General features: G+C 30.6%; 2 protein-coding genes across 6 annotated transcripts in view; both read right to left on the reverse strand.

The window, feature by feature from the left end:
* Window positions 1-19,651, reverse strand: part of LOC143235026 (C2 domain-containing protein 5) — a 110,088-nt gene extending 90,437 nt beyond the window's left edge. For all 5 annotated transcript variants that reach the window (XM_076472744.1, XM_076472743.1, XM_076472742.1 and 2 more), the window contains exons 1-8: window positions 19,534-19,651; window positions 18,147-18,257; window positions 13,562-13,648; window positions 11,492-11,532; window positions 10,455-10,582; window positions 8,498-8,593; window positions 2,045-2,200; window positions 1,628-1,688 (exon numbers count right to left, since the gene is read on the reverse strand). In XM_076472744.1, the coding sequence (XP_076328859.1) occupies window positions 1,628-1,688; window positions 2,045-2,200; window positions 8,498-8,593; window positions 10,455-10,582; window positions 11,492-11,532; window positions 13,562-13,648; window positions 18,147-18,236 (659 nt within the window). In that variant the 5' untranslated portion in view covers window positions 18,237-18,257; window positions 19,534-19,651. The remainder of the gene's footprint in view (window positions 1-1,627; window positions 1,689-2,044; window positions 2,201-8,497; window positions 8,594-10,454; window positions 10,583-11,491; window positions 11,533-13,561; window positions 13,649-18,146; window positions 18,258-19,533) is intronic.
* Window positions 3,426-6,243, reverse strand: LOC143234422 (uncharacterized). The gene is made up of 2 exons (XM_076471786.1): window positions 5,897-6,243; window positions 3,426-5,677 (listed from the first exon to the last, which is right to left on the reverse strand). The coding sequence occupies exons 1-2, from the start codon at window positions 6,072-6,074 to the stop codon at window positions 5,265-5,267; spliced, it is 591 nt and encodes a 196-aa protein (XP_076327901.1). The 5' UTR covers window positions 6,075-6,243; the 3' UTR covers window positions 3,426-5,264.
* Window positions 19,652-23,112: the final 3,461 nt, after the last annotated feature.

Below are 23,112 nucleotides of genomic sequence, written 5' to 3' on the forward strand. Positions count from 1 at the left end.
CTGGAAGCAACATCAGCACAAAAACTGTTCGTCGGGAGCTTCATGAAATGGGTTTCCATGGCCAAGCAGCTGCACATAAGCCTAAGGTCACCATATGCAATGCCAAGCATAGGTTGGAGTGGTGTAAAGCATACTGCCACTGGACTCTGGCATAGTAGAAACACATTCTCTTGAGTAATGAATAGTGCTTCACTATCTGGCAGTCTGATGGATGAAACTTGGTGTGATGGATGCCAGGAGAACACTACTTGCCTAAATGCATAGTGCCAACTGAAAAGTTTTGTGGAGGAGGAATAATGGTCTGTGGCTGTTTTTCATGGTTTGGGCTAGGCTCTTTAGTTCCAGTGAAGGGAAATCTTAATGCTACAGCATGCAATGACATTCTAGAGAATTGTGTGCTTCCAACTTTGTGGTAACATTTTGGGAAGGCCCTTTTTTGTTTCAGTGTGACAAAGTGAGGTCCATAAAGACATGATTTGCCTAGGTTGGTGTGGAAGAACTTGACTGGTCTGCACAGAGCCCTGACTTCAACCACATTGAACACCTTTATGATGAACTGGAACACCAACTTCAAGCCAGGCCTTCTCACCCAACATCTGTGCCCAACCTCACTAATGATCTTGTGGATGAATAGAAGCAAATACCCACAGTCATGTTCCAAAATCTAGCAAAATACTTATGAGAATGGTGGAAGAAGGCTTTAGCAAAGACTGTATAGCATATTCACTGAATTTGAATCTGACATTAGAGAAGATAGCTAGCATGATGCGATTCTAAGCAGTAATAACAACCTGGGAGCAGTTTCCATAAAGGAATAAACCATATCAATCCTGAACTTCATTGATTCACCTATTGTAAAAATACCATATTGATGTATCTCTTGCATTAGCATCCAAGGTGATCATAGACCTTATTAACCAACCTTTTCATTGTACCCCAGATGTAAAAAACAGAGAACTGAGAATCCCCCAAGATTTTAGCTAGTGCAAATAGTAATAATGACAGCAACACTTGAACAGAAATTATCTGGGTTGCCTAAGGAGGTATTAAAATCAGTAAGAACTTAAAGCTTCTAACAAGACTGTACTGATGAGTCTCTTAGCTTATGAAGGACAAAGATGGTTTAATGTGCTGTATGTGTAGAAGCTAGAAGCCAGAGTTAAAATACATGTCTGATGCCCAGACTTGTGACAGACAGCACAAATTTCCAATATAGTGCGCATTGATCCAGCACCAAGCAAGTAAAGAACCTTTGAATATAAAATATTGAAAAGCCCAATTATATGTTAGCTATTTTGAGCAATGTCTTTGCCTAACATCTGAAACTTGAGGGTGGGAATTAGAACTATAAATTAACAAAACCTAAGTGCTTATTTGTGCTTTCAAAATTGTGCGGAATATTTTGTTAATTTCCAGTTAAAAAGGGCCAAGAAGATAAGAACTGTGTGAAAGTTATTCTAAAAATGTGAAGTAAAACATTGAGTAAGTAAAGAATAACAGGGAAATAAAAACCAAACTTATTAACTTATTTGTCAACATTTTTAGAAAATCATTAAAATGCAACAGATATTGTTTACAAATGTATAATCAATTACAACAACAAAAATTAGCTCATAGTTGTACTTACCCTACCACTGCATTTCCACCCAGTTCCAGTGCTTTAAGTCCAATTTTCCTTTGTACTTCTCCTATTACAATTTAAATAAACAAAGTTAAATCTTCAGTCATTCAATAAATGCTTTCATTTTAAGATATTGATAAAGAAGATAATTAAAAAAGAATAATTTCCTACAGATTGTAACATGAACATCATAGTTAAGATTCAAATACCATAAATTTATATCTTTTGAAATTTACACTTCTTAATTAAATAAAAGTATGACAAATTGTACTCTATGCTATAAAATAAAGTTTACTTTATATTTAATGCATCAACAAAACCACATCTTGTACTGAAAACTAATCAAAAACCAGAAACCCAAAAATTTATTTTACAGTGTTAAAGGGATATTATCAATATGTATTATAGTTTCAAACTGAGTACCTGATAATTTTGAAAACAGTGTTTGTCTAGTTTCATTAGATGCTCTTGGTGTTCGTATTTTATCAATCCACTGATATTCAGGATCATCATTAACAACTAGCTCCTCTACAAATCCAAGAATAACTTGAGCCTGATACCCATGAGGGATTCTGGGACCTATCCAAACAAAAAGCATAATAAAGATTACAATAAAGTACATAATTAAAGATTCTATATGTACATACTGCACAATATCATTGCTTATATTATTAAACCTAATATTAACTTATATGTATTGAGATAAAACAAAATATATATCCTATAGTATCCAAGTTTGTTGACTAATTTATGTATACGAGTTACAAAATTGAGAAAATACTTTAACCCTTTGATATATCAAATTGATTGTTTCAAGCTATAAATGTTAACCTTATTGACCTGGCAATTTTTTACTGCACACAACACAAAGTTTCAGTGTCTTATATTCAAAATTTTATTAAAACACTTTCTGTTTATCTTATACCAATTACAATAGTGTAAACTCTTAGCTAATAATCCATATTTTAATAGTACACATGTTTTAAGTTCTTAATTCTACAAGGCAATATTTTTAAAAATTCTGAATTTCCCCTAGTGTTACACATTTTATCTTAGCATATTATCATCTCTATTTTATCCACCACCCTTCAAAAAAGTACAAAATTACACATAAAATGCTCTAAAAAACCATAATTGCTAAAATAAACTATATTTATTATAGACTTCATCTTTGTTTGGTTATGAAGCTATCAAATAGGAAATCAGACCCCTCCTGCCACATCCATGTCATATCCTCTCTTTCATAATTTACCAATAGTTTACTCTTACATTTAATTACAGATAACTTAAAACCAACAGAAACTGAACGTTCTTATCTATCAAATGTCATGTTCTGAACTGTTAAATGTCAATTTCACACAGTGTATGACATTGTTCACATGGAAAGGTTAACAACTAGCTTGGATAAATTTCTATTGACTGTTGTGGCAAAGTTAGAAAGCCAGAAAATTTTTGAGAGGTAAGGGAATTTGTCTACTTTTTGCATGTTATTAGTCTATATTGTTTGGACCAATATCTAATTAAATAAAAATTATTAACTGCAGTATTATAAGTAGTATACAAATTAAAGTTAACTCTCTTTGACAACCAAATGCAAGAAAAAAGGATTTGATAAGTATTTTATTTCTTGTTTTTAATATTTATTCTTTATGTATAATTAAAAAAGCAACTAAAATGTAAAAATAAGGATATTTTAGACTAGTTAAGATTACATTAAGGAAAATAAAGTTGTTTTTTTATTAAGCACACACAAACTGCTTATACTAGTTGCAGCAGCTTATGGGTAATGTAATTCGATAGCATAATATGAGCTACAAACGTCCTGAGTGATTTACAACTTATAATAGCATGGACAGTAGTTAGTCACAGTTCAAAAGGAAATAAAACAATAAAATTCAAACAAACAGATGTAGACTATTACAAATTTAGAGCCACCTGGGATAAACAAATGTAGTTTGATATTACAATATGAAGCCATTCTAGAAAGAAGAAAAAAGGGTAATTTAGATTTTTGATTTTTTGTTTTGGTGGTTACAAGGTTGATCAAATTAACCTATCCCATTTTGAGTTCGGTTAGAAAAAGTAACATATCAGCTATCAAGCTTTACTGAAAAAAAAAAGTTTGAAATGTATTTAGGAGATGTTAGGGATTACACAATGGAAGTTTGAAATTTTTGAGGTAAGGAAAAGTATTTTTAATTTTAACATGAAAATCACTTTGCACATGAACAATTCAAAACAAATATTCACTATATTCCTGGACAAATCTCTCTTTTATTTTACTGAAAATTCTTCACTAAAAACATACAATTCTTTGTAGGTTAAAAACCTATGTAACACAAATTTTGTTACTGGAAAGTATGTGTTATTTTTTATTGCTTATGTTGTAAAATACAAAAAATGACCATAATTCCATTTAAACTTTGCTTTTGTGACCTGGATAATGAAATTTAGAAATTAACCTATTTTCTATGCAAAAATGGGCAAATTTGCACATTTTCATTTACACAAGATCTGAATAAAACAACATATGAATCAAGATTTAGATGTATTTATACCAAAATCATACAAAATTGAGTAAAAATGTTCAGAAGTTAGTAGCTTTTCAAGATTTACGACTGTAATGTAAATCACTTTCATGTATCAGCCCCCAAATATAGTCTCCCATCATGTTTTTGTTATATGCTCCTTGGTAGCGGTGTTCAAAGCCCAGTATATCTTGGTGGAAGCGCTCGCCTTGCTCCTCTCTAAGTATGCTCCCACGTTCTCCTTGAATTTATCAAGATGAGCATCAAGGATATAAACTTTCAGAGACATCCTGCAGTCCTTTTTCCCACAGTTCTTCACCAGAACCTCAACCAGTTCCACATAATTTTTGGCCTTGTGATTGCCCAAGAAGCCCTGAACCACTGAGATAAAGCTGTCCCAAGCTTTTGTTTTTCCTTCCTATTGAACTTCTTGAAAAATTCTGTGCATTCCAGCATCTTCTTTATTTGTGGTCCAACAAAGACACCAGCTTTGACCTTTGCTTCAGACAGCTTAGGGAAGAAGTCTTGAAGGTACTTGAAGCTGCAGGCTCCTTATCAAGAGCTGTGGCAAATTGTTTCATAAGACCCAATTTTATGTACAGTGGTGGGGACACCTTCTGGAGGTCCACTAATGACTCACACTTGACATTGTGCCTTCCTACAGAGAACTCAGTCCATTGTGGCCAGTGCTTCCTGTTGTAGTGTGTACTGCAGTGTCCCTGCTGTCCCAAAAGCAAAGAAAACAAGGAAACTTTGAGACCCATCAGGAATGCCACCATTTTTAAGTCTCCAATAACCTCCCAGCCATACTCATCATACTTCAAGGCTTCTAGCAAGGTCTTGATGCTGTTGTATTCCTCTTTGAGGTGCACTGAATGAGCCAGGGGAAGTGATGGATACTTATTCCCGTTATGAAGCAGCACAGCTTTGAGGCTTCTGGATGAGCTATCAATGATGAGGTGCCACTCGTTCGGGTAGCAGGCAATTCCAATTACCTTGCACAGACCGGATGCATTGTGGCAGAAGCAAAGCCCATCTTGACGAGTGAAGAAGCTTGAAAAATATCAACGACACTTCCTCTGACTTGCGATTTGCACACTTTCATCTAACAAATCTCACTCCTTGAGCCTAGATGTTAAAAGCTCAGCATTCAACATTGTTAGACCAAGATCTCTGATCAAGTCATTGAGGTCTCTTTGGTTGAGGTAGTATGGGTTTCTCTCACCAGCTGCGCCTCTGAAATTGTAATCTTGATCTTCAGTGTCCACCTCCTCTTCTGATTTGCTGCTCTCTTCTGAGGATAACTGCTTTCTTTCTGGTGAAATGGATACGGGAAGCTCAGGGTGGTGTGGCACTGGGGCGATGGATGATGGAAGGTCCAGATACATAATAGCAAATGCATTCTTGCCAGTCCAATGTTTGGAAGGGTTCACCATGCAGAAGTAGCAATTGTTTGAGTGGTCAGTGGGTTTACACCAAATTCTTGGAATAGTGAACTTCACTGCTCTCTTTTCCCCTCTGTACCACCCTGCAGAAGAGCAAAATAAAATTGTTATTATGAAGAATAAATTTATTTTATCCACAACTATTGTCAAAGAGGTTCATGCAAAATATTTTATATGATATTTTTTCTATACTATTCAAAATTAAAAACAAATAAATTAAAAGATATTTAAATTTTAAAAGGTCTAAAATTTGTATAATATAAAATCTTACTATTCAAGCAAGCAAAAATTGCCCATCTTACCTTCTAGAGATTTTTTGCAGTACTCGCAGGTAAAATGAGGTGCCCAGGGTTTGTCTTGATCCCCAACAGGCATGCTGAAATATGCCTTGTAGGCTTCACACATTTTAGCAGAAGCTGTCACAGTGTACCTTTTTAGCTCTTGTCTTGATAAATTAGCCACATACATAAGAGAATGCATCTGGAGAATGCTTGCAGCCTCTTGATGCCACCTCTGATAAAATCAGATAGGTCTATGTGCTCATTTAGGCAGCTAGAACCAAACTGAAGCGGTGAGTGGTGAGCCCTGTATATATATCACTATGGAAAGTTCTAGAAAATTCTCTTTCAGCTACTCAGCACTGAATCTACTTGGAATGCTCTGGAAAATGGGTAAATTTGAAAATTTCATTACCCAGGTCACAAAAGCAAAATGTGATGAGAAAAATAAGTCTTTTCCATTTACTTCAGGCATAAGCAATTATGAAACAACGCTTTCTGCCCAGGAACAAGAAAAATTAAAAATTTTGTTACATAGTGTAATATTAAATGAAATACTACTACATTAAAAGTTAAAAGTATTAAATCTAAAAGGATTTTAAACAAGTACAAACAGGTTACATGGTCAGTCATATAGACTGAGCCAATGTTGAGAGTCAATATGTTTTGTTCATTTTCAAGACATTTCCTGAGCTTTACATAAACGTTACCAATTTTTTGTCTACAAAGGACTTGATTTTTTAAGTAAGTATTTTTACCAAGGATTCATCCATGAATATATGAAGTCAAATTGTTGAATGCTCTAAGTGCAAATGGATTTTCATTTTACGATTAAAAATATTTTTCATCTGAAAATTTTCAAACTTAATTTGTGTATTTTCTAAAATCTCTCATATAAACATCAAACGTTTTTTGTTAGTAAAACTTTTATCTGCTATTTACTCCACCCTAACTCTATACAGGGTCAGTTAATTTCATCAACATCATAATCATAAAACTTTAAAAGCTGAAAAATGCAAAATAAAGTGAGGAGTACTGTTCTATCCATTTTAGTATGAACCACAAGACAAAATTTCAAAGTACTTTTCATGAGAGTTTCTACTTCTTACCTTTTCAGATCTATATTTTATAGTTAGCAGCTGAAGTAGAAGCCTGCTCAACATAAAGCAATTATTTAGTGCTTCTGCTATTAGACTAGTTACATGACACTGTCGATTATAAATAAACTCACGTGGTACAATTACCAGGACTTTCCTGTATAATTTATTGTAATCAAGGCTCTGAGAACACAGTGTATGGGGATTTAAAATCTGAATACTAGTTATCCTCACAGGGTGGTCAGAATTTAGTGGTATAGGTGTGCAAAGTATGTACATGCTTATGATAAAAGCATTATTATTATTTACTTATAAATGCTTAATTTTAGTACTTTTCTCAAAACAAAACTTTCTGGTGCTTACGATATTACAAAATGGTTATAATGTTTTGCATTTGAAATGTCAGTTACACATACAGTAACATTTGTGTTAAATTTATGAATGGAAAAGCAGAAATGTCAGTATACTACCACCAATTCTGAAAGTGTTACAACTATGAAGATTATTATAAGTAATTCTTTAATTATTTATAATTTTTGTTATGCAGTTAGATTATTTGAATATTTAAATACTCATATGAAAAATGACATTCTTGAGTGATTTGTTAAAAAAAAAGAACATTAACTGCCTTTAATAGTCAAATTCACAAAGTTAGAACATAATTCAGTTATGATTAATAAACACAAACTGTGACATTCAAATCTTTAAGGATTCTACACAAAGGTACACAAGAGCTATCTGTGCATAACTTTCCCCAACTTTTAAAGTTTTACACTAAAGCAAAAAAAGCTAATAAACAATATTCTCTGTTTCTAGAGATATCTAGGGATACTCTTGTCTGACCAATAGTAGGATTTGAACCATCACTCATATAAATGCACCCAAAGGAGTATGAAGTAAAAAAAATGCAGGTATGAGATGCATATTATGAATCCTCAGAGTCACAATTTAATTACATTAACCTCTAGGTCACACATGGTCCATTAAGAAACAGTGACATCTAACAGACTAAATGTATGGAAAACAAGAAAAATAAAAATGAAAGCAAATAACTGTATAACATGCACAAAAATGTTGCTCACAACATTTCTTTTCAACTTGTTTATTTTAATGAAACTTACAAATATTAGTAAAAAATAATTCAATATGTTACAGAACTAAGTAAAAACAAGACAACTGTACATTTCACATATGCATCATTTATTCATGGTCATAACTTCTTCAATAAATACATCATCAGTTGCAGATTGTATTATTTGACTCTTTTACAAGACAAAACTTTTTAACTAACTATATAATGGCTGTATGACATATTCATATGTTGGAAAACTGGTTTTAAAATCAAGTGAAAACAATAATGTATATTATATATTCATTAAAGAACTACAATATGATGGATGAAAACCATTTTCTTTATTGTGGCTGTAACCAATTAAAGCATTTTGGGTGACTGTATACTATAATATTTTATAGCTAATGACATTAGAAAGTTTCGAACCTTATATTAAAGGTAAGGAAGTTTACTTACTATAGAAAAAATGCACACCACAGGAAGACTCACGGTATTTGTTTGTATCACTAAACAGATCCACTTTAACTGCCATGTTAATTTCTCCTCGAATACCTAAACAAATGAAAATCCACATCTTAGTTGATAATGTGTTACAGCTATAAAAATACAGCTATGTTATCATTGATTAGAATAGTAAACTCTTAAAATATTCTTAAAAATGAGCTAAAAATTCTTGGCATCTATTAAACATTCATCATCACAGTCCTGTGGCAGCAGAACCTCTCTCTCAACTTGTTTATAAAATATTTCTTTATATTCCAATACTGCAAAACACACTGATAATTTTACTTATCCTATAATGAAAAACTAAGTAAAAAAATTGAAAAAATAAAACTCTTCATAGACATTTCTTTGCAATACTAAAAATATACAGAAATAAAAATAAATCATAAAATAAGAAATCTAATAACCCAATTCATCCAAAGATTCAACTTTCCAAAAATGCTCACATTACCAAGTTTCTTGTTTTGTGATTCAAATACAACATTTGTATTTATTGCTGTTAACACTCACACACATACACACAATACACTTAATCTTTGAAAAAACACAAAGAATCACTGTTCTCAGACAAGGTTTAATCTTCAGGAAACCTGGTAACATGAGTAGTTTAAAATGTCTCACTGGCAAGACATAAGCACAAAAAAAAAGGAAACCTTTATAAAAGTTCCCTCATAAAAATAATATATTTTTTTTACCTACTCACTTTAAATTGTGTTATTGAATTATATTTCAGCCATGGGTAACTATGAAAAAATGTTTATGTCTGTGAAAAGAAATATAATAGGATTCCCTGCTTATATCAAGAAAATCTGTTCATGCAGTATTATACTATAATTTTAAATACTACAAAAACTCAAACTGATGATATTCCTCAATCTAAAACTTTAAATGATAGGTGTTTTACTTAATCTTTCAATATCAGCAAATACTACACTTCTAGCAAAACAATAGAAAGCCTGTGAATAATCAGCATAATAGACACTGACAAAACTTATACAAGTGGTGTTATAATATCTGAAAAGATAAATTTACATCAATTTATAAGTAACCTTTTGTTTCTTAACATTTCATATAAATTTCAGAATTTCTAGGTCTAAAGCCCAAAACAAAAAACACAAAAGTTATGTAATGCTAAATATTTAAAACACTATACTGCAACAACACAACATGTAAACAAATGTAAAAAAAATGTTTTTAGTTTCTTTTTAGCTGATCAATTATTTTCTTGAGAGTGACTTATTTTGCAATTACAGTAATCATTTTATATGGAAAAGGTCCTTTTTTCATTAATTAATTTGAATTGTCCTTCATGTTTCTTTAATAAACAAGCTTATTTATTTATTCGATCATGTAACTAATTCAATTGATCAAGATGGCAAATTATTATTAAATTACTTAAAAAAACATTATACTTTCAATATATTACAATATACCACACAAAATAAATCTCAAATCTCCTTTTCAGTACATATTTTACTCCAACAGCATGAATATTTTTAGGATTTTTGGCCAACCTAGCAATAATGTCTTTAAACAAAATGTTTATTTCTTTGGTTTTGTAAACTATATGAAAACCTAGCCTTTATGGTGATAAATAGTTTAAAAAGCAGACATTATGGTCATAGCAAGGGGGAGGAATTAAAATGACTGTCAAAAATTCAAAAGAAATGAAAAATGAACAAAGAAATCCTACTGGGACATATATATAGCAACTACAAAAACTTCATGGCAGGCATGGATTGAGAAGTTGGAAAATATTTGTTATGGGCAGACTACCAGACACAAATCATGTTACAGTAAAAATCAAAAATATAACTAAAATTTATGTAAATTATATAACATTAATTTTTAATAAAATATTTTAAGTTACCCAAATGACCAAACTACTTTATTGTATCTATAAACTTACCATGCATGGTATCATAGATTGGATACCATCCTGACAAAAAACCCAACTGTTTGTACAACAAGGGATTCAAATTAACATACACCTTTCCTATTGCATCATTAGCACTGTAGGTGTCATAATCCATAATCCTATTAGCAAGTAAAAATAACCATATGCAAAATTAAAACTAATATAGGTCCAATGAAATGATAAAAAGACATACATTCACAAATCTACAGCTAAGCTATATATGTGCTCACAAACTTTCTTTACTATCTTCAATACCTATTATTTTTTTATTTGGATAAAAAAAATCATTCAACAATATCATCATCATAACAAAAACAGCTTCAACAAGAATGTTTCATGAGAATGGCACAATCTTCTATGAATATTAAGTTTGAAATAGGTTAATAATAGCTTTGACACAAGAGGTATCTGGCCTCATGACCTGTTAAAGCCTAGTAAGTATTCTTTCTTCACCAGCTCACTTATCCCACCCCAAGCTTTAAAATTCTTCTATTGCATACAAGTAGCATTTCATATACTATAGATTCACTATTATATACAAGATGCATATGAAAAAAAACATTAAAAATACTATAAATTGAGAAAACTACCTCCTAAAAATGACATTTCAAACACTTGTTTGAAATATAAATAAAAAAAACAATACAGAAAACTATTCAGACATTTTATTACTTTGTATACTAACATAATCACATAAGTGATACATCTAAATGTCACTGCCACAAATTCAATCCAGCTGATTAGTTCTGAATAGTAATTTGTGAAGGACTAAATATATATCTGCAGTGCTACTTCCTTAAATCCATGCATTGAAATCTACAAGGGACTAATTTAAAACAATGTGTAAAAAATCTGCAGCCAAAAGTTATTCATTTTTCATTATTTCTGTTAGGCCTAACAACCTTTTTTCTTTTGTATAGTTGGATATAATTTGCAGTATTCAACTTATTCACGGTATTAATCAACTCTGATAATAAGTAGATCTGTGACTAAAAAGTTTTTCTACTTTTTTATGATTTAATACTTACCTGATTTGTAATGGCTCATCTTGTAATTCTTCATCATCAACCTATAAAAAAGTTATTTCTAATAAATCAATTTCAAATATTAAGAAGTAAACATCAATAACTTTTATCTACAGATCTTGTTAATTTCTCAAAATTTTTTATTTTATTTTATTCAGTATTGAAGACACCACCAAATATTAAGAAGTTTCAACATATTTTCTTTAAATCTCAATGGTACATAAAATGACTGAAGCAGAAGACCAATATTTCAGGTAAATACAAATTATTATTTTAGACTATAACAGCTATAACAAAAGTTTAGCAATAATGAAAAACCTTTAGGTTTAAGTAGTAGTATATGTGTTAGTAAGGATGAACTGCTTCATATAAAAGACTGAAAATAAAAAGAGGCTGAAATACAGTGGATACTTAAATGTCTTTCCTCACTGAGTCAATGAAGTAAATAGTCATTACATACAATAACAATGCAACATAGTATCAGACAAACATACTAAAATGCTACAAATGTATATTAAAAAATAAAGAGATGCAAATTTGAGGACTTATAAGCACCACTGTTTTCCAAGTTTTTTTTTCAGAAAGTTTAAAATTATGTACTTTTGACAATATACATTTTTTTGCAAAATATATGAAGAAATTAATTTGTTAATCAAGAAATCCTCATACACAAACATATTACATGACAAGTTTCAGCCTTAAAACCACATGACAGATAGATGAAAGCTTATTTCATTATTAAAAAGGAAGTTCTTAACATTCCACGTGCAAGAGACGATAAGTGATAAAGAAACAATAATAATGATACTAACTTGAAATAATACATAGTTTCTCATTATTAATTAAAATATGCTCATTGTTTTTCTGTCAAGAGAATTAAATGTTTTCTACATAATTATTGTTGTGGAAAATATGTTAAAGAAATTTCACTATAATAGTCAGAAGCATAATGTAAACCAAGGGACTAGCATTCAACTGTTTTCTTGGAAACTCTTACATATTCCATAACCCTTTCCATTATACATAAGCATGTGTCTCCAAAATATCTTTGTCCTAAAATACGAGCAATATAGTTCTTATCTGAATAAGAGATGAACTAAGGACTGGCTTAATAAGGCAAAAAGTTTGTAGGCATAAATTTTATTTCAGCCTCTTATTCAATTTTCTGTGCTGTAGGATATGTTTAACTTTATGCCTAAATTTGTCATTAACAAAATATAATTAATTAATGAAAGAGGGATTTTTCTTTTGATAGAAATTTCTGTTAAATACATATTTTGCTTTGTTAATTATACAAGCTGCATACCAATTATGCTGAAGTTAAAATTGATGTGTTGTGGGTTCAAGCACACTACTCCTAACCCTCAACCAATTCACTTTAGTTGCTGGTGAGTTTTACATATGTTTGGATTTTTCTCCTGATTGATGAAATGTCCTCAATGCTATGACCACAAGCATTATCCATTATGACTTAAAGATGACAACAAGGTAAAATAATAGAGGCATAATTTTGAATTTCAGTTTTATTATACTGTTGCTAGTTTTACACACATACACAGAGAGAGAGAGAGAAAAAGTATCAACATGCAAAGTAATTTTTTGGATTTTATGAATGAAGAAAATTAAGCTACAAGTGGGTATTTTGTCAAGAAATGTTAAAGAACTTAGCAGTAGACTTATTAAGTACACAATCATCACTTTACGTCTGACAAACAGCATACGCAAGAACAAAAGTGATATTTCCTTGTTAATGTTTGATGTTGTGCAGTGAAACAGTGTTAACAGGCACGATGCAATATATTGGAGTTCCTCAAGATATTATTTACAGGTGTCATTTGGACATTCAGAAGAGGCAAATATTCTGATGATTGCATTACTAACTTGGCAAAGTAATAAAATACCTCAGAGAAACTTTAAATTTCTCATGATACTAGCTGTATTAACTTAGAACCTATATACATAGTCTTATAGAATCAATAAGATTACAAAATGTGAGTTTGCTGAAGAAATATTTAAAAAGTGAAGCAAGTCATTTAGTTATAGTATTAACATTGACTAGCTGTTTCTACTAACTTCAAACCTAAACCACTCTGAATTCCACTGTGGATTCAGTGATCTTCGACATACTTCTGTCTTGAAAGTAGTGTTTCCAAGTTTCACCTAAGTCAAGATAAGAAGGATTACACACTCAAATACAATAATAACTTATATAATCTTTGAATACTTCATAAATTTCTAACTTGATTTTACATCTAGTTTCAAGTGGCATGAGATTTCTATGAATCTTCATTTTGGAGCACTGTGGCTTGAAATGATTGTAACCTCACTCTAATGACCTTTAAATATTTGTTATAGTTTATACCTACAACTCTACTATAAAAGACATTCTCAGAAACTAGTAACCACTGTGACTGAAAGCTGTTCTCAGAAAAACTGTCATAAATAGGTGCCCATTGTGAAAGTAGAAATTTTACATTAAGTAATAGTGAATTTGTTTCTTGTTCTAATCAACTTCTGCTTGACACTCAAGAAGACATGCATGGATTACCAAATTACGTAGCCATAAGAAATGTGTGTTTGTCAAAAGAAATACCTGTTCTGATTTGGAACTCCATATGTGGTTTAATAATTAAGTTTCCTGTTTCAAAGATATTTCTACGTAAGAAGAAAAATAATCCATATTTTTCAATGTATAAAGAGTTAACTGTACTGATACACAGATACTAAGGCAAAAGATGAAAATCAATCATAATTCAAAATGTTTTGCTAGTTGCTTCATAAATCATGAAACAAGTTAATATCCATGTTTTTTAAGCAAGTATTACTGTTCTGTGTACATGTTTATAAGCTATGAAAACTTTTACCTAATTTAACTTCAATTTATCTAATCAAACCAAGGCCACAAAGCAATGGCAGTGAAGTATTTCAAAGAATCTAAGTTGTGATTAACTGTTTGCTTTAATCTTTTTTCTTGTACTGTCCATAAAGAGTCAAGGTGTTAAACAGTTGCATAATAACAGTTATAAGTGGGAAATTAGTGAAGCTCGATAATAGATTAATCACTGGACTCATTCCACATTGACTGCTGATTATCTAAATGCACTCAGAAATTTTGCAAGCCATACAATCACAATCAACTGCCAGAGACAGACCATATTTTATAAGGTGAACTAGCAGTTAATGGGTAAAATGATTACAATCAACTTATAACTACTCTCTTAGGCTTGAATAGTTGAAATAATAAAAAACAGTAATTACTGGAAACACTAAATATGATCAGTTTATTACTTGCATCAGTTGTGACACCAATCGTAAAAATGAATGACCTTGAATTAATGAAAAATAATTTCAAGAAATCATAATGGAAGTATTTTGATAAGCTGATTACTTTTAAGATATCCTATTTAATTGTACTATTAAATTGGCAACTAACTCAATTAACAGTGCTTGGTCCCTTTTTGTTGTCCAGCTCTATTAATAGTAAAATCAAATACTTCTGATGTTCATAAATTTTTAGCTAAAGCTCCAATCTCTCTTGATAAGTTTTACAGCTACACCCATGTAGCTTACTATATCATTAAAAATAATGGGATAGTACGAAGTTCAGTAAAGAACAAGAGAGGTTTATTGAAACTACTCACTGGTTCATATACAAAATGGTTAGAGATCAAACCAGAGAGATAATGTAATTTCAGAGTTACTGAAAACCAATAATGAGTATTTAGTTGCAAAAGTTGAACTAGGTGAACATTTAAAGAGCAATCATTACATTATTATGTTTGATGTTTAGTTAAATGTCAGATATACAGAATTGAAGTTTTAGTTATCAATTTGCAGAAAGTCAATTCTGATACAATTAAAATATATTTATCATTAGCAAATTGGGATAATGAGTTCAAAAGCGATGCAGGATGGATCTGTAAAATTTTAAAAAATAAATTGGTTTTCATTCAAGAAAAACACATTCAAAAAAAAAGGAAAAGAGCATTACCAAAGAAAAAGGGTAAAATAAGGAACAAATGTCCCAAATTTAAACTGAGAGATAGGTTGAAAATCTTCCAGTGGTATAGGAAGGTCAGTTAGAAATTTGGCCAAAAAGAGATTAGAATATTCAATATGGCTTATCAGAAACATCTAGTTAAAGGCATTAAAATCAACAACAAAGATTTCTTTTTCTAAGTATGCTAAAAGTAAACAAAACATCAAATGGGAGCTGGGCCTTTTAAGGATAATGATGGCAATGGTTTTGTGAAAGGTTGAGATGGATGACCTTTAAAATATTCTTTTCTGTTTGTTCAAGAGAAGGTATTATCAATATTCTTGACTCTTAGTCTTCTGCTGAAAATACTGGAATTAACCTGAGTCATGCAAATATTAATCCCTTGATGACAAGTAGGAAGAGCTAAGAGATTAAAAACTGATAAAGCACTAGGACCAAACAATATCATCATTGAGGTTTTAAAGGAAGTCAAAGAATCAACATGCAAATCTCTCTTTTTTTATTTTTGGTGGTAGAAATAATAATGAAGTAGGTGCAAGAAGGATGAAGAGTTGTAAATGTTACTTCTAGTTTTAAATGAATGATAAAACATTTTCTTGAAAATAACGAGTCAATCTTACTTCTGTAGTGAAAAACCTAAAGCCACATTGTTAGGGGTTGGGAAAGGACTAGTTAATTGTATTGCAAGGTGGTTCCATAAGAGAAATTAAAAGGTTGTTATAAAGAGAGTTCAATCAAACTAGATCCTTGTTACTGGTGTAGTGCTTATGAATTCAGTTCTTGGAACTTTGCTTTTTTTCCCTTATTTAATTATAGTGATAAAAGCAATTAGAGAAATCAGTAAATTAGTGAAGTCTCTTTCTGACATTAAATTATTGAGTGTTTCTAGTTATACTACTGATGTTGGGGTATTATAAAATGAATTGTATTAAATGGTAACTTGGAAAAGTACTTGACAAATGTCCTTTAACTAAACAGAGTGCAAAGTAATGAACTTTGGTTATCATCAATTAGATCACAGATTTAAAATAAACAAGAATCCACTCAACAGTGTGACTGAAGAAAAAATCTTGACAAAGCGGTGTACGAGTCACTAAAGCCAACAAGGCAATATTCTTTTACTAATAGAAATGCTAATAGATTTTATGGTATATTTATATCCACACAGACTACAAGACAAATCCCTTGTGAGACATCATCTTATCTAGAAAGGTATACTGACTTATTGAGAATAGTTCAGAGGAGAGCTACAAGAATTATATAAGGATACAGCAAGGTCTCTTAGCTTATTTTCTCTGGAGAAAAGAAGAACTGATCTTATTGAAGTTTATTAGGTTATTACTGATTGAGGCAATACGCAAAATAGTATATTTGTATTTTTTTTAGTACTTCAAAATGAAGAAAATAGATAACTAAATGTTTCCTATTTCAAAAATATTTCTTCTATGTTCTAGCAAAACAAAAAGCTGCTGTTTGAAAATCCAATAATGGCAAGTTATTGGCTACTGAGAATTAAACTGAACTAGCCAAGCAAACTTATTTAGTGTTCTAGATTGTGAGTTCAAGAACATAGTTAGAAAGCATCTTGAATCAAGTAAATGATATATGACCTGAGGGCTGGTTAAGTGTTAAGTACAGGAAATCGTTTTATTTGCAACATGCAAACTCACTAAACTACTGTGAACCTTTTACATAGATAAGATCTCAGGTGAATAGGATAAATAAACAGTCTACTCTGAGAGACTGAAACCTCCTGTCTTCATTCAGTTATATTGATACTCAGTTATATGTATTTTTGCCACATTTACTACAGATTAAGAAATACTTAGAACACACAAAAACAACAAACAGCTGTTTAAAAATACCTAATAATTACAGCTAAATGCATTAGAGGCCCACAGAAGTTTGATTATTTAGAACAAAATATACCTAGGATATCATCTCTCATGTAACTTGTTATACGGCAAACTGAGATAAGTATCAAACAAAATGTTAAGAGATTAATTGTGGAAATTTAATTTGCACATAATCACAAAAGATTTATAACAAGACACTACTACACCTTTAAATATACAAAAGATTTTGATATTAATGACTTTCAGCTAGAGTTTAAATACTTTAAAATTACTACAATTTGTAATATAATTACCTTTAATATAATCAATGTTCATTTAACTAGTAATGTTTAATATTTTCTACAGAAAACACTTTCTCTCAATTAAGTTGACTTTATTTACTTACAACCTTCATGAAATCAAAGTTTTCAATTTTCTCAAGAATTTTTGGATATGACACATTAAAAATAAATAAGTAAAATTTATAAATGCAATAACAGGAAAAGTAACACTTATTTACATATAATTTACACCTAAACATTCAATGATTTGCAGAAACTAATTATATCTAACATCTTGAACAAATATGCTAATAGTCTTTATCTGAGGATATGGGATAACTTCAATTGGCTGAATGGCCCATTAACACCTTGCTATTATAAATTATGTTCTTAATTAATTTTTCACAGTTGAGATAAATTAATCATTTAATATTTAACACGTAAGCAACAGGAGGTAACATGTATGTTGACCATTATATTTATACATAAAAAAACTTAAAATAATACAGAATAAGTAAATATTAACAAAAAATTAACCTTACCTCTACATAAGCATCTGAGGTATCACTGGTGCGGTCCATAACAGGGAGATTTCTCCCTGCTAATATACGAACCTTTACTTTTGCTGGCATTTTCACCACATGCTTGACATCCTTTAAAAAATAAAATGCAATACTTTTTCAATGAAACTTATAACAGCTTAATTTCAAATAAATACTTAATCACAATACTATTATATTTTGCTGTAAACTACACAAAATACACTGTTGAAGAATGGGAGAAAGACTAGTGTGATGATTAGATGAGGGAAAACAAAAATTATTGTTAACAGAATCCAGTCACACTAAGCTCTTTCATACCTGAAGAGCACCTTAGGGGCCATTGCTTTTTTTTCATTCTTGTCTAAATTAATTATACTAACAGATTCATAATTAATAAAGATTGTGGATGTATTAAACTCTTGGATATCTCTATAACTTTACTGAGTATGGTGAGGTACTACAGAACAACTCAGATCAATTGGATGATCAGAGAAATGACAGTTATAATCACTGAAACAATGGATTTGGGTAATCATAATTTGGATCATGTTTAATATAGATGCAACATACTCAACAGTGCAACAAAAGGAAGGATCTTAAAACAGTGGTGGATAAAGCCACTTTAGACATGCACAAAGAGTGCACATTTTGCTACTGTGAATAAACTCAAAATTTAAGGTTACATTTATGAACTGATTATACATTGAAAGAGGTGATTTCAGAGGTAGTGTTAATGTAAAATTCTGCATTGTGTACACAAAAATTTTAATAAAAGCTTTGTGTGTTTCTAAACTTCAGATGTAAAAAAGACCTACTAGTTTAAATTACATTTTCGATGAAACTTAACATGAAAAATGTCCCACTGCTACAACCATCCTCTTAAACAAAAAAAAAAAGCCTTAAAAGTTAGACACATTTAATCAAAAGCAATTGGAGTTCAGTAATATGGTAGTGTCCTTAACCAGATCAAAATATCAGATGTGGTGATTCCAGCATAATATTCTCATAAGAACTTAAAATATTAATGGTATTTATTTCAAGTTTCTATTTTTATCTACGACCGTAAGAATAAAAAAAAAGGAGAAGGGAACTATTTTTGTTAGGCTTCAATCGCATAACTAATAATTACAGCTATAACTTCTTAATTCGAAATAAACTTGATCAACTTGCACTTTAGTCTTTAGTTAGTTACCGAAGTAGCGCATGAGTACATGTAAAGGTATTAGTTTATATACATACACACTAAAAATACAAGATTGAAATAAAATTATTATTGTAAAGTCTCATTTCGTTTGTGATTATCATACTAAAAATTTTTTGTCTATAAATACTTCAAAAATCACGCATGCAAAATAGTCTATTTTTTGTTAATCAATCTAAACTTTACCCTCACACATCCATGGATGAAACGCACATAAGCCCTCTATACAACAACGTATAACTGAGTTTTTGGACGAATTTTATACGTCTTAATTACACACACTAGGAAACATACACACTTAAATCTATATTAACTCTCCAACTTGCGAGAAAAATTCCTTTGCTGTTCTTATTTTTATATTCTCGTGAGAAAGAACGGTGCAAAGAAATATAATAATAATAAAATTTGATCATAGTGAGCTATTTATTCAGAACAAAATCAAAGGGGCCTAGTAGGGCCAGTTGGTTAAGGCACTCAACTTATAATCCGAGGGTTGCGGATTCGAATCCCCGTCACACCAAATATGCTCGCCCTTTCAGTCGTAAAGGTGATATAATGTGATGGTCAATCCTACTATTCGTTGGTAAAAGGGTATCCCAAGAGTTGGCGATGGGTGATGATGACTAGCTACCTTCCCTACTAAATTAGGGATGGCTAGCGCAGATATCCCTCGTGTAGCTTTGCGCGAAATTCAAATCTCTCGATTAAAATAGATATTCATATTACTGAAAACAAAGAATAAAATAAATTATAACAAGGAAATCTTGACGGCTTTCTGGCCATATATTTCCTCCATTATGATCTGTAAATGAAACAACCAGAAAGTTTTTAACATTTGTGTATAACTAAAGCAGGAATAAAACATGTTATATACATATGTATTACAAAAACACAATTTATATGTTGAGTTTATTAAACGAGTTATTCAATTAAATGTCTATTATTATTAAATGAGATTGAAGTATGTAAAAACATAAAGACAAAATTTTAATTTTATTTTCTCTTTGTCTTCTAATTCAGAACCTTCTAAACGCAACGTAAGTCAGATTCTAATTTAACTTAAATGTTACTCACTATGATATTCAGGTATGCTAATATCCATCAGATTGTTAAAAGTATCCACAAGTACACAAACTAAAGCTTTTTGTAGTGGCGAATAAATCGAATAAGAACAGAAAATAAAACACACAAACATAAATACTATTTCATACAAAAACTCGCTCGATAGCTAATATTTTTGTAGTTTTAATATTATGAACTAACTTTTTTAGGTTTAACGCTGATGATGAAATCCGAAGAAATTCTGAAACATCCGTCATTAAATATGTTTTTGTTATTACAGTGTTTTAATATTTATTATAAATGTAGACAAATATATATTTTACAGTAGGTGTTATTAGTGTATTTTCTAGACATGCCACTTTATAGTTTTCTGTTGACTTCAACTGAGTAAACCTTTCTAAACACGACTGCAGATCAAAATCAGCAAGAACTGATCTATATTAAATTACACAAAAAGTTCAAATGGAGTTTTCCACAGCGTAAACCTTTGTATGTAATTGACTATTCAAAATAACGTTTACAATGGAAAAAAAAAAGATCCCAACTTATATTAGTTTACACTGTAACGGATTATAATTTATCTCAGACGAGCCTTCGATTTACAATGTTAGATAATACAATTTCAAATAGCCTGAAATTGAGTTATATTGTAATTTAAATTTAGAAGTTAATTAAATGTATAAATATATAAAATTTTTAATGTTTGCCAACAAGATTGATTCAAACCATTTTCTTTCTGAATACAAATATTTTAATATACAAATTAATATTAACAATTATTACAAATAATGATTTGTATAAAAAGGTTTTTCAAAAATAACAAACAATATCGAGTATTCTATGTGATCCGGAATTTCCTTGGTGTCTTATCGAGAGTTCTCAATGAGCGGATTAATTTTGAGTTGATATAGGTACAGGCAGCTAGCTAGCTCTTCACACACGAGTTGTTTTACAGCTATAGTTATACAATGTCTTCGTAAAAATACTAACGCCCGGAGTTAAATGGTTTGTAATGTTTAAAATCTGTAAACGTTCCTTGTCAAATATCTGTAGTTTACCGATTAACAAACGTTTATCACAGTTATAGTTTTCGAGGTTTATAGTATACAAGCTGTAGCAAACTAACAATATTTACTGTCTCTTCGCGTTGCATTGTTTGCCTTTTATAAGCTTCACAGGAGATTTTCTAGAAATTTCAGACAAGACAACAATAGTGGTATTTACATACATATATACATTTAGATTCTTACGCTCGATCATCTCTTACAAATTTAGCAAGTAGACTGGAATTTTGCAATACACGTTTAACAGTAAAAGTTACATGGACTTCTAAACATATATATTTAACTAAAACAAACATGAATATTAAAATAAATATATAATAGTAAATCCGTCACAGTACAAATATCTGTGCCACCCCTTCCAATCAGTCTCTGTCCCTTTAAAGAATGGATAGACTTAGTATCATTGCCTTAATAAAGTAACTTTTATTCAGGTAAAAGGACAAGTATGTATACAACTTTGCAGTATTAGTCCATGAAAATTTTATAAATACATGCTCAACAAATGTGTGAAAATTTTTAAAATTACATGAATAAAGACACTTCTATTCTAAACTGTTTACGGAGAGATAAAATCAGTAACTATTTTATCTATATTATCTCTATCGCATGACACCATTAAATACTATGCTCCATCTTTCCTCGTAAAACTGATAGAGTAATGGTAGCTAACATCACCCTGTATGTAATGTTATTTATCATAGTGTTGGTATACAGGCATACTATATTTTCTATCTTTTCATTTAATGAGAAAATGTTCGAAAAATCTCTATATATCGGGTATGCAGTCTTAATATAGAACGCAAATTAACGGAGCCACTCACCTCTTCTTACCACAGTTACCTACTGAGTTTGCATTCATCTACGGTGCCACATATATTTTCGCATTGAAAATACTCTTGTAAAGCGGACCTCAATTTATATAATTAAATATTGATCTTTTTATATCCCATGGATATAATGATCCGTTATTTTGTAGTGTAACTATCAAACACGTGGGTAGCTCTTGCATCCAAAATATTTAGATCAAACTGATTATCCCTAGAGCTAAGAGATAGATCTAACAGGATATTGAACAACATATTTATTTTAAAATCGTTCTGTGTTTCTCTTAGTAACTAAATCTGTGTGAAACACTTAAGAGAGTGGATACAATATAGAACTAAATGGCCACTTTTTATTATATCACTAACACAAACATAGGTTTGATATTCGACTATCACTTTTATTGGATCATAAGATGTTTGCTCGTCAAATTTACTTCTTAAAGATCACATAGCAATTACATATAAATTAAATAGTTCTTAATTATCAAGCAATATTAGATTTATTCAGAGTGAAGCATGACTGATTATTCTCATTTCAAACAAAGGAAACCATAACCTTGAAATACCACTTGATTTTTAGTGGTATGACTATGCTGTCTATATATAGTGTTACAACCATTTCTCCAATGGGCAGAACAAGTATGATCTAAATAGATTGATATCAACGAAATATTTTTCTTGAGTATCTAATTTGCAAAAAGACTCAAATACTCAGAATAACTGATTAATTTAGAATAATTGTTTTTTTTAATTACACGCAAAGCTACACGAGGGATAATTGCGCTAGTCGTCCCTAATTTAGTAGTGTAAGAGTA

The sequence above is a fragment of the Tachypleus tridentatus genome, chromosome 12 (genome assembly GCF_004210375.1).
Source record: "Tachypleus tridentatus isolate NWPU-2018 chromosome 12, ASM421037v1, whole genome shotgun sequence".
In the NCBI taxonomy this organism is placed as follows: domain Eukaryota; kingdom Metazoa; phylum Arthropoda; class Merostomata; order Xiphosura; family Limulidae; genus Tachypleus; species Tachypleus tridentatus.